The sequence below is a fragment of the Anolis carolinensis genome, chromosome 1 (genome assembly GCF_035594765.1).
Source record: "Anolis carolinensis isolate JA03-04 chromosome 1, rAnoCar3.1.pri, whole genome shotgun sequence".
Lineage (NCBI taxonomy): Eukaryota > Metazoa > Chordata > Lepidosauria > Squamata > Dactyloidae > Anolis > Anolis carolinensis.
Window position 1 is genome coordinate 251,598,185 of NC_085841.1, and position 12,824 is coordinate 251,611,008.

A 12,824-nucleotide genomic window follows, 5' to 3' on the forward strand; every position below is an offset into this window, starting at 1 on the left:
AATCTCGGCGAGAAAATGGGGGAGATTTCTGCTCAAGGCTTGTTTGGCTGGCTTCTGGAGGGCAGATATCCTGCAGGTGCAAGGGCTCCAATTCTGGCTGAAACGGTGGGAAACCCAAGTTTTCCTCTTCATCTGCCACAATAATACTAGGAACGGGACTACATGGCCCATGAGTCATCACAGTAGCTTAAGGGGGGGGGGGCTTGAGGGGCTTCAGCCTCAGGGTGGTTTGTGAGAAGGCCTTACATTTATTATTTAAACTGTTATGTTTATTCATATCATGATCTGATCACCATGCTCAATATATCCCATATGCATGGGGGGTATTGGGATAACGATACAAAAGGGTAGATCCTCTCTCACTCAGACTCAGTCGTCTCTCCCCCCCCCCCCCCCCCCCGGAATCAAAATCCTGGCGACGGACCTGCCTCAATGGAACATGAAAAAGCATTATACACAAACTACATTATGACAGAATGTTATACAAGAGGTTGTTTCTCTCTGTTGTGGATGACTAAATATTTGTTCATTGTATTTATCAAGATAAAAATTCTGTTTATATAACCACAGTAAGATTACCAACATTTCCATTTATTCTTGGTTCCAGAAATTTTATAGTTTATAGAATCATGCAAATATTATGTAAATTATATAGTCATGCTGAGATAGCTGTAACATAAAGCATTAGATGTAAAATACCATAATATTTGTTCTAAATTGGTTCCTATAATACAGGAGAAAATATAAACCATTGCAGACTGGAGGAAGGAAAATATTAGGAAAGATTTATGTTGCACAAGTATCTGGCATTCTTCTACAAGTATTTATCTTATTTTTACATTTCTCTTTCTTTTAATATATATTTTCACTAAAATTTCCAAATACACTGACAACTACAACCATTTAAAACGATTATCTAATAGATAGAAGGGGAGAGCAAAGTATCTCAAGAAGTACTTGAGATACACAGGAAGATACATATTAATAGAATAATGACATTCAACTTTATTTGTAGTAGTTATGAACATATGTAATAGATCTTACCTATTTAGCTGAAAAATACTGCATACGATTTTTCTGATTATGCTGTGTTAACAAACAGTTAAAAGCCATGTTAGTACATACAGTAGAGTCTCACTTATCCAACACTCGCTTATCCAACATTCTGGATTATCCAACACATTTTTGTAGTCAATGTTTTCAATACATCGTGATATTTTGGTGCTAAATTCGTAAATACAGTAATTACTACATAGCATTACTGCGTTTTGAACTACTTTTTCTGTCAAATTTGTTGTTAAACATGATGTTGTGGTGCTTAATTTGTAAAATCATAACCTAATTTGATGTGTAATAGGCTTTTCCTTAATCCCTCCTTATTATCCAACATATTCACTTATCCAACGTTCTGCTGGCCCGTTTATGTTGGATAAGTGAGACTCTACTGTAATTTTTCTTTTCTTTTCTTTTTTTCTTTTGTGCAAAAAGTCAATCAGCAGTTTTCAGTCCTTTAAGAATAACATAAATGATCTCCTTTAGAGATTTTTCAACAAGGATTGGGTGATCATCTGTTGAGTCTGCTTTTCCTTCCCATGCCTCAACTTCTCTACCTCTTCGGTACTCATTAAATTGGTCCACAATTGATTTCAATTTCAGGCAAAATTATTTCCCCCTCGTTTTTTGTAAAGTGACATGTCCAAATCCCTTTCTCTGTCCATCTTTTCCATTTTTTCATTTATTTGTTTCAATTTGTTATTTCTCCCAGTGATTGTTTAACTTCCTTAAGTTCTTTTCTAAATTCCCGTTTTAATTCCTGTGATAAATCATCTCCCATTTCTGACATTTCCAATCTAATCTATCTCCGTTCCTCCAACACTTCCTGTGATATGTCTGTTGATTTTTAGGGCAATTCTAGTGACCCCTCTCCTTTCCTTAGTTGCTTCAGTCTTGAATTTAATTGTCATTTTTGTTTGCAGGAGTTTTTTGTTTTGCTTTTGCTACTACTAGTCTTACACCATTAATCTCCGCACGGCTTTCATTTACAACAATCAGGGAATTCTGGTTGAGGCAGTAGACTTTAACTCAAACCAGCCTATCCTTTGAACTTGTTTCCTCAATTCAAAGTAATAACTGATGTTTCCACTGTGGACAATTTGATTCTTTTTAACAATAAATGGCCCCTTATAACTTTAAAATCTTTGTTTCCTTTTCCTTTTAGTTCTTTTTAAAATCCAGTCTCTGTCTTTATTACACCTCATATTTACATAATAAAGGTTATACACTGAAATATTGATATCACCACTGATCTGAAAAACCTCCCTCCAGTACAGGCAGTCGCTAAGTTGTGAACACAATAGGTTCTATAGGTTTGTTCTTAATTTGAATTTGTATGTAAGTCAGAACAGGTACATTTTTTTAAGTATAACTCTAGCCATATAAAGCTTTGGATAGCATAGGGAAGGCTTCACTCCCCTGTGGTGCTTGTTTTGCTCTCTGTGCCCTTGTTCAGAAAATTTCACTTTAATTTCTATCCCTGTAATACATTGGATTTTGAAAAATTTGACTTGTTGTGGAAACAAGGATTGGTGATACAGCTTCAGTGGAAACACCGTTTCATCATGATAACACTTTCAGGAGTGAATTTCCCTTCCCAGGAGTAGATTTCTCTCACTTCCTGTTGTATCTGCTCCATTCTTAACTATGAGTCATTTGTAGCGGATGCTTGGAGTGCCTGCAATTGGGATCCATACACCAAGAAAGCAAAGTTAGCAAATCTAGTATGTATAGAGAAAAAATGGCTTTTTCATGGCCAGGCAGAGCTGTCTTTCTTATGGCCTCTTCTTTCTGAACCCATACCTGACTAGGTAAAGGTGAAGGTTTTCCCCTGACATTAAGTCTAGCCATGTCTGACTCTGGGGGTTGGTGCTCATCATCTCAATTTCTAAGCCAAAGAGCCAGCTTTGTCCACTGACACCTCCAATGTCATGTGGCCGGCATGACTGCGTGAAGTGCCATTACCTTCCCACTGGAGCGGTACCTATTGATCTACTCACATTTACCTGTTTTCGAACTGCTAGGTTGGCAGAAGCTGGGGCTAACAGCGGGAGCTCCCCCTGTTCCCTAGATTCGAACCGCTGATCTTTTGGTCAGCAAGTTCAGCAACTCAGTGGTATAATCTGCTGCGCCATCAGGGGCTTCCCATAGCTGACTATTACAGAAATAATGTTTGCCCAGGCCCAGGAGCTAGGGTCCGTGGTGCTTGTGGGTAATTCCAAAATCTTGCTTTACTCCAGGGAGATTTTTCCACTGCTCAGGTACTTCTGTGCCTACCAAATCACCACAAAAAGCCTTTCCCTTGTCACAGCAGATTCACAAGGGACAGTGATTCACCATTGTTCCCTTGTCCAGCTCTCATTTTTCTTTTCTTTTTTTTTCTTTTTTTCTTTTTTTTGCTGCATTTACTTTCCTCCAAGGAGTTAAAGACAGACTTGATGATTCTTTCTCCCAATTTATCCCAACAGTGACTTTATGAAGTAGGTTAGATTGTGAGATAGTAATCGTTCACGAAGAGCAACTCATGAGCTTCACAGCTGGCTGGAAATTTGAACTTACATTTTCACTGTCCTCATCCAGCATTGATTGACACGTCATGGAGACAACACTTAAATTCCCTTATCATATCCCACAGCACGGGGGTCACATTCATCTATTATACATGTGAAGCTGTTCCTGTACTTCCATTCTGTAATCTTTACATCCCTTAAGAATGACATAAGGTAGAAATGTGATAATGTATATAGTAAAATGGCCATGTTTCTTCTTTCATTTAAAAATAATCAGATTGCCCAGAAAGATAAAGGATGCAGTTGTGTGTAAGTTTACCCTGAGGAAACATCCATAGGCTTGGTCTACATAGCATTTACATTTGTTTCTTCCTTTGTTAGTCAAGCTCTCTCAGTGTGCATCTACACTGTAGAATTAATGCGGTTTGGAATCACTTTAACTGCCATGTCTCAGTGCTCGGGAATCCTGAGAGATATGATTGGTGAGACACCAGCCTCTTTGGCAGAAAAGGTTACAAACTTTATAAAACTAGAGATCCCATGATTCCATAGCATTGAGCTGTGACATTTAAAGTGGTGTCAAACTGCATTGATTATACAGTGTAAATGCACCCTCAGGAAGACCTTCAGTGAGGTTTTTGTTGGAATAAGTGGGGGAAGCAATTTTTTAAAAAATATATCCTTTTTCCTGTAGTAGTCTGCTTTATTCCATGCTGTTCCAGAAGGTCCATTGGCACAGATTTTGGAGGGTGTGCAGGGCTTCAAACGGAAAGGACAGAAAGCTAACATTACTATTCTATAAAGAAAGCTTTGTGGAATCAAAGAGCTTCCTTTTAAGTAAAGGGACAACTTCATAAGATTCTCTCTCTGTATTTGTACACTATGAGTGTGAGTTATTATTGTAGTAAAAATATTATTCATAAGCCTTTCTGCTTCTAGATTCATCATGGCTGAATTGCTTCAAACAGAGAAGGCCTATGTCAGAGATTTGCACGAATGTTTAGAGGTATGTTGCAAGGCAAGCATGTTTGTCTAAGGTGACTTTGAGGCACTTTTATAAAATTTCAGAATTTGGAAACATTTCAGAATCACATAGCCAGAATTACTTTTCCAAGCTCTGCTTGTGATAATATAATCAAATATCAAATACTTGTAAAAGTCCCCGTTGTTGTTTTTAACCTTAATTGTGGTTGGATAATTCCAGCTGTTCAGGTTGCTTATAGCAGATGAGTCCCACATTGAGATTCACAGTTCTTTTCAGGCTGCTGTCATTGCTTTCCACATGAGATGGGAGGTTCACGCTGTCTGCATATCACAAATCTGTATCTGTGAAAACTTCTTATTTTCCAGATAAGTGGAGTGATGTGACTGTGGGTGCAGTTGATGTGTTCAGGACTGACAGGTTGCCATTTTCTAAAGATATACAGTGCAATAGTTTGAGTGAATGACAGGGGGGAAATTAACAGTTAGACTGGTACTCAGGAAAAGGTTTTGCATGTATAGCACAAAAAACCTTTATCACAGAACTGTCTGCACTTTTGCTTCCACTACTTTTTTTTTTTTTTTTGGTGTCACCTGAATTATCTGCAACCTGAAAAAAAGTTTTGTGGATTGATTATTAGAGCCACATATTTTCTCAGCAATTCTGTACCTCTAGCAAGAAAAGATCTGTCTGCTATGTACTTCTTTTCTGTGTTTAAGAACTGCTGTTGTCTTCTAGACCTATCTTTGGGAAATGACAAGTGGAGTCGAGGAGATACCACCAGGGATTCTGAACAAAGAGCACATAATATTTGGCAACATCCAGGAAATCTACGATTTTCATAATAAGTACGTATTCTTTATTACTGAACGAAAAGTTCCCTTAAAGCATGTTCTCTTTGGCCATATCATGTGTGCTAGAACATATTCTAAACTATATTTTGCCCATTACTTTCTGGGTACAACTTAAAGTAGTAGTTCTCAACCTGTGGGTCCCCAGGTGTTTTGTCCTACAACCCCCAGAAATCGCAGCCAGTTTGTCAGTGTTAGGATTTCTGGGAGTTGAAGGCCAAAACAACTGGAAACTGACAGGTTGAGAACCACCGACTTCAAGCATTGCTATTAACCTTTAAAGCCCTAAACAGCATGGAGGTGATTACCAAAAGAATTTCCTATCTTGCCCATATAATAAAGTCTTCTGGAAAGGGACCTTATGAGTACTATTTACTGTCAGTTAAGTCTTATGTATGTAATATTCTTCAAACCTCATTGAGACTAACAGGATTTCAAAGAGAATCTGAGGCTATTTAATTCTGTTGTTGGCCTTCAAATCATGTCCAACCTATGACGGTCCTAAGGTGTGCCTGTCACAGGATTTTCTGAGCAAGATTTCTTCAGAAGTTGTTTATCATTGATATAAATATGCACTAGGAGTTCATTATTTGAAAATCTGTAGGTTATTTGTCAATGTTTCTCTGTGTTTGTATGCCCCTTCCTGTTTGATTATTTTTAATAATTGCTTAATAGTAGTGGATAGATATGTGTTGTAAAAGGATTTCATGGCTGGAATCATTGGGTTGCTGTGAATTTTCTGGGCTGTATGGCCATGTTCCAGAAGCATTCTCTCCTGATGTTTCACCCACATCTACATCACACATCTTCAGAGGTTGTGAGGTCTCCTGGAAACTAGGCAAGTGGGGTCTATATATCTGTGGAAAGTCCAGGATGGGAGAAAGAATTCTTGTCTGTTTGAGGCAAGTGTGAATGGTGCAATTGGCCACCCTGATTAGCATTAAATGGCCTTGCAGCTTCATAGCCTGGCTGCTTCCAGACATGAAACAACCAGGGCTAGCTAACACCTCCCAACAAGGATTCCCTAGGCAGGAAGCAGCCAGGCTTTGTATTTTCTGGAACATGGTCCTACAGACCAGAAAACAGACAACAACCCATTATTGGATAATATGCAGATGTGTAGATTTTTGGTAATTTAACATATAATTTCGTCTTTTTTATAAAAAAAAATGTTTATTGTAAAAAATGAAAACCCGTAGGTTGGCAGAAATGAGGTGAGGCCAAAGCATATTCTAACTAACTGGCTTCTGTCTCTTGTGTTTTCAGCATTTTTCTGAAAGAACTAGAAAAATATGAACAGCTCCCTGAAGACGTGGGTCATTGCTTTGTCACCTGGGTAATGAGACTTACCATAGTACTGTTTTATTAATTGGTGTCAAGCACTTGTAATAGAGACTCAGCAGTTTTGTCTTGGCTAAGGCAGTGAAGTGTGTAATTTTAAGTAGTTATTTTATGAAAGAATGGACTTGTTTAAGAAAGATATTCTGCATAGGCTAACAACCATAAAATTCAGTGACTGCAACTGATAACTTGCAACTTATTATAAAAACAGTCGGCTTTTGTCAATGGCTGATGCTGTTAATGTGGGACAAGTGGAGCTATAGATACAAAGTGATCCTTTCTAGTCTCTTGTCCCTTTCATTAACCAGTTCCCTGTTATTTTGTCCCTTTCATTAACCATTTCCCCTCCCTCCAGTGTTGTTGAACTGTGACTCCCAGCAACAAAGTCAGTGGTGGAGAATCTTGGGAGTATTACTCCAACAATATCTGGAGGCCACATAATTACCATCCCTGATGTAGAAAAGCATATTTTGAAATTTTAAAATCCCACTGTATATTTGCTAATAAATACTGGGTTATGTAAATAAAGAGCTGCTGTGACCTAAGTGCAAGTCTATGACAGGACGAGATTATATCAATGTTTAGTATAAAGTCTTCTTTGTGATTTCTGTAAAACACATTTACGAGCCATTCTATGCCTGTTTGGTCATTTCATTAATCTTGCCCAGATTGTCAGACAGCGGTTGTATGCGGTCCAACTGAGAACACATTCCCCACAGATCTTTCTGTGTTCATAAGTGAAGCACCGCTATGCATGGAGCATGTTACCTACAATGCTTTTAGTGCAGGCATGGGCAAACTTAGATTCTCCAGGTGTTTTGGACTTCAGTTCCCATAATTAATAACAACCGGTAGGAAGGGGTGGGCGGGATTCTTGCTGAAAGCATTAACTGACTCTTGAAGTTTCCTTCCAGTTTTAGCTGCACAAGTACAAAATGCCCAATATACCTGAGTTCACATAGGAAAACTTGCAAACCCACAGTTACAGCTAAGCAATCTGTCCATTTATGTTTAGACTTTTGGGAAACACTAGCTCCTGACATGGCTATTTCTGGCAACCTAATTGTAGCTGTTGTGCAAACTGTATTTCAGTGGCAAAAGAGATATTTATATAGGCATTGAAATGTCAATTGGAAGAATTGCCTTATGAGTAGAATTTTTAAATGCACTAGGAGGCAGACATATTTTGAGTTATGGAGAAAAATAATCTACAGACTTAGTTAACTGTAGTTTTCTTACAGTATTCTCCTGTTAAGCATATCTTGTACTTTTCTTTGTTCCTTTAATATTCCTAAAATACATACTTGTTCTTTGGAAGTTTAATGGAAAATTATACACACATCTTGTCCCTACCATCCACCCACACTTGATATTTATTTTCATAGGCGGATAAATTTCAGATGTATGTTACCTACTGCAAAAACAAGCCTGACTCCAGCCAACTGATCCTAGAGCATGCGGGAACGTTCTTTGATGTAAGTAATAACTCATCTTACTGGTTAGATCAGGCAGTGATTTGTACTGCTGTTTCGATTCTCAGTCTCCCTCTCTTCTCTCCCTCTCCCTCATTCTCTCTCAGACTCTAACTGTATATTTTTAAATCTTTCAGCAGGGATCTCATCTTGCAGTTTTGTTGAGTTTTCCCCCTTTATCAAAGTATTCACACTGGGCAGCCATTGTAGCAGACCTTTCCACAGATGCCACATCAAACTATAAATCCCAGGATTCCATAGCAAGGCAGTTAATGTCAAAATGCATTACTTCTACAATGTAGGTGCATCCTCAAATTTCATGGCAGAACTGTAAGGGCAACAATCTCAGCTTTATCAAAAAAATTATGTTTGTGCTACCTGCATTATTCAAATAAGCCTTAAATGTTATTAGTCCCCCTTCCCCTGTTTTTGAGACTATGTGGGGAACAATATAATATGTTTTTGCTTAATCCGTATCCATTTTGTGGACAAGCCTAGATGAGGCATTGGGAGTCCTTCAACCAAGTTACAGCCATATTTCAGACAGGAACTGTGTCTTAGTGAGAGAAGAGTTAACCCCTTCATGATCACTATGATTCACACATATGGGTTGTTCTGCACCTTCATGGGAACTGTAAGAACTTTCCAGAGCTGAAAAATGGCTCTAAGCAGAAGCCCCTTCCTGAGTCCTCATGCACATGACTATGGGGATTTCCACAAGAAAGCTTGATAACCCTGGTTTGTATGCCCCCTCCAACCTGAGCCAAATTCACTCATACGGGAGGAATGTCAAATTTGCTGCCAAATTTGCTTGGGTTCTTGTCCTAGCAGTTTGGTCCCTACAACCCATCCATTCAATGCCTCTGTGCCAGCAAACGGGATTGCTTCTAACCTTCCTCCATTTTAAGGTTAAATATATCCCATCAAGGCCTTTCTAAGAGATTTGCCAACATTCACTCCACCAGGAATTTCCAGAGTATGTCCATGCGGCTTCTGCTTAGATATGCTTTTTAGATCACTAAAGTTTTTACAGTTACCATGCAGGCCCAGAATAACCCATATGTGTGATTTCATAGATAACTACCTGAAGAACCACTGGGACAGGTAAGCACTGTTTTCCTGATGAAAACTGCCTCTCCCTCCCCTTCCAGTTGCCTCACTGACTGTATGAATGAGCCAACCTCTTTCTGCTCTGAACCAAGGGCAGTGTTTAGAGATTAGAAGCAAAATAAGTCTTTCTTACTGCAAAGTACCACCTTCCAACAACTATCTAGATCAGTGGTTCTTAACCTGTGGGTCCCCTACAACTCCCAGAAATCCCAGTCAGTTTACCAGCTGTTAGGATTTCTGGGAGTTGAATGCCAAAACATCTGGGGACCCACAGGTTGAGAACCACTGATGTAGATGTAACCAGTAAACAAGAGATGGACCACTGCAAGAGAAATTAGGGCCAGTTTTGAAACAAAACCCCTCTGGTACTTCTGGTTTTGTCTTCAGGCTATTCCCAACTGTTTGGGGGGATGAAGCTGGCAAAACTGCTTTAAGGTGTCTTTGCATCATTTCTGGTGATTTTACATTGTTTTCATCCATTTTTATTTCAGAGCTCTTGGGTCTGGGTGGCTGGCTTGGGGAGCACAAAACACATGGGGTACATGCAACCCACGAGCTTCTCTTTCCTGATTCCATGGTATAGCCTTATAAAGCGTGGTTCATGATATTGCATTTATTTTAAGCTCTGAATTCAGTTGAGTGTCTAGAGGTTTAAAAGAAAGATAAAGAGAATATTATTAATTTTAATTGAACAGGATTTTCACAGTCTTTTTTCAAATTATCTTTCTCTCCTTGGTGAAATTATGTATGACAATTAAATCCAGTAACCAGCAGGTGGCATTCCATCCTACTAAAAATCTTCCAGAAAGGATAAAACATTTCAGCAGATTTCCATGTTTAACGCGGTGTTGACACAGATTAAAAAGCATTTGCCTGGCTAAGCTTTTCCAGTCCAGCTGTGATATATGGGTTGGAAACCTTTTGATAATGGTTAATGCCAAGAAGTTAACGTTTCAGCCCATTTATGTTTTGCAAACAGAATATTTTTAAAAAACCTGATAGGTTAGCAAATCTTTTTTGTTTTAAAAAGCAACTGAAAGAAAGGAAGCTGGGCTTCTTTCCATTTTAAGGGTTAAACTCCTTTAATTTGGCTGTACTGTGGACTGCTCACTCCTAATAAAGTCACTCAAGTCTTGTAAAATGTTTGCAAAGTACTCTTGGCTTGGTTTGGCATCTCTTTGCAAAAGGGAAGATGTGGGAGTAGAAAATCATAGGTAGATTAATTGTCTTGTGGACATCAAAGGCAAGTTTTTGTCTCCTAACTTTAAACTGAATTTACTTTTTTAATAGCATGCTGACAGCACTAAAGTTGCAGCCAAAATCCAGCTATAGCTACATTTTCTTCCAGTACCTCCACCCATAACCCCCAGAAGAACTAGAAGACACAAACCAGCAATTTCTTATACTAAATAATAGACCCAAATTTACTCCAGTCCAGAATGTAACCATTTCCTACTTCATGCACTTAAAAACTAGAATCTGTTTTCCCTATATAGGGGTACGGAATAATAAATAATTAATTTTAAAAACCTTTATTTATATCCCTTCTCCATCTCCCCGAAGGGACTCGGAGCGATCACATGGGGACTGAGGCCAAGAATCAAACAGATAAAAGCAGAACACAATAACAGCATATATAATTAAAACAATTAACAATAAAATAACATTCATAAAATACATCTACAGAATACCGTTCTGTGTGCAATGAAGGGAAAAAAAGTACGGAAAATCTGGACTAATTGGGGCCAGTATACTTGTGGCCCTGTCCAGCATAGAAAGAGCTTAGTGTTGAAGATGTTATGCTATGAACATACATTGGTCTGTGTTTTAAATATTACTGAGCTAAAGTGCTTCAGAAAAAAACATTGCATACTTAGCCAACAAAATGTACAAAAAGCACATGTAAAAAACCCCTGTGTGTAGATTTGGACATTACAGGCGATGCTTTCATTATATAATACCATTTTAATGTATGTGTGCTGGGAAACATTTCCCCAGGATTGAGTATAGTGGAAAAAAAAACTATACATATAAGATTATCACAAATTCCAATCTATGTGCTACTTTTCATGCATATTACTTTAGTAATCTGAACTTCTTCTGCAAATGGGAATCAGTCATGGAAAGAACTGTAAATCATTCCGCTTATTGATGAAGTGTGATCTCACGTGCTTTTGCTCAGCATTTGTCCTGTCATGTCGCAAGGTTCTGCCTACTATTTCTTAGTTTCCCAAAGAACCAGGACAACAGTAAAAGTCCACATTGTAGACCCACATCTTCTTTGTGAGATCAGTGCTTACTATTCTTACTGCATCTACTGACTTTACATTTCCTATAAGAGGAAGATGAAGGAATTACAGTAAGACTCCCATATCTGCAGGAGATACATTCCTAAACTTACCATGAAAACAGGAAACTGGATAATAACAAACTTTATTGAATGAATGACTTCTGCTAGGAGTTACCATAGAGTTGCACCAGAGGAACAAGAAAATTCTGGGAAGATATCCTCTCTAGAAATTTGCTAGGTCCTCAAAAACAAATCTAGGGTAATGTCCATATCATAAAATTGCCTGGAAGACCTAGCAAATTTCTGTTTCGTCAGATGTGGATACATGAAATTGTGGGCACAGGGGATCATATTGTAGACTAAATGGTGCCATGACATGTTGTATGTGTTTTGACACTTTCATGTGGAAAAGAAAAAATGAGCAAAGTGTCAAAGTCACTCAGCTGCCAGGAAGCCTGGATTTCGTTACGCTATGTAGGTGGGAGAAGGACTTTGCTGTTCCTTGAGACTCCCTTGAATCCCTTCAGAAGTTAGTGCTTCCTCCTTTCCTTTTTTTTCTAGTGGGCCCTTAGTTACTGTTTTAGAGGAGGAAATATTTTGTCTGAAATTGGGGGAGAGGGCAACACACATGTTGTCTTTTATGGTTCCTGAGCCCTTTTACTAAGTACTGATTAGTGACTCTGCCAATGCACTTGGACTACCCATATATGTACGATTGTGAGTTCTGGTGCAAGTTGGAGGAAGTCAGTGGGGTCACACTGGTGTCTAAGATTTGAGTTAAGATTAATGTTTCCCTTATTTTGCTGAACAGAAAAGGTATGCTAAAGGTACTTTCCTACTGATTTTAAAGGATGTGGGTTGCACTGAGATTAAATTAACCATCCTCAGTGTGTTCTTGTAGGTTTCCGAGTGATCTTAAACTCCCAAAATCCAGAATGATATTATAGTGATCTATTACCACCCAAGTATGAAATTAATCTAGGTTTTAATGGTCAGTATAGAGAGCCAATATCGTGTAGTGGTTTGAGCACTGGATTATGACTGCTCATAGCCCTGCTCAGCCATGGAAACCCAGTGGATAATCACTCTCTCTCAGCCTCAGAGGAAGACAAAGGCAACCCCCTTCTGAACAAATCTTGGTTTCACCTTAGGACTGCCCTAAATCAGGAACTATTTCAAGGCACGCAACAACAAATATTATTGAAATGTCTATAA

At 38.5% G+C, this 12,824-nt stretch overlaps 1 protein-coding gene across 8 annotated transcripts in view; it reads left to right on the forward strand.

Moving 5' to 3' along the window:
• The window catches only part of kalrn (kalirin RhoGEF kinase), a 627,264-nt gene that overhangs the window by 458,277 nt on the left and 156,163 nt on the right, over positions 1–12,824 (forward strand). For all 8 annotated transcript variants that reach the window (XM_008109458.3, XM_062971761.1, XM_062971850.1 and 5 more), the window contains 4 exons: positions 4,503–4,569; positions 5,284–5,393; positions 6,663–6,732; positions 8,123–8,212. In XM_008109458.3, the coding sequence (XP_008107665.1) occupies positions 4,503–4,569; positions 5,284–5,393; positions 6,663–6,732; positions 8,123–8,212 (337 nt within the window). The remainder of the gene's footprint in view (positions 1–4,502; positions 4,570–5,283; positions 5,394–6,662; positions 6,733–8,122; positions 8,213–12,824) is intronic.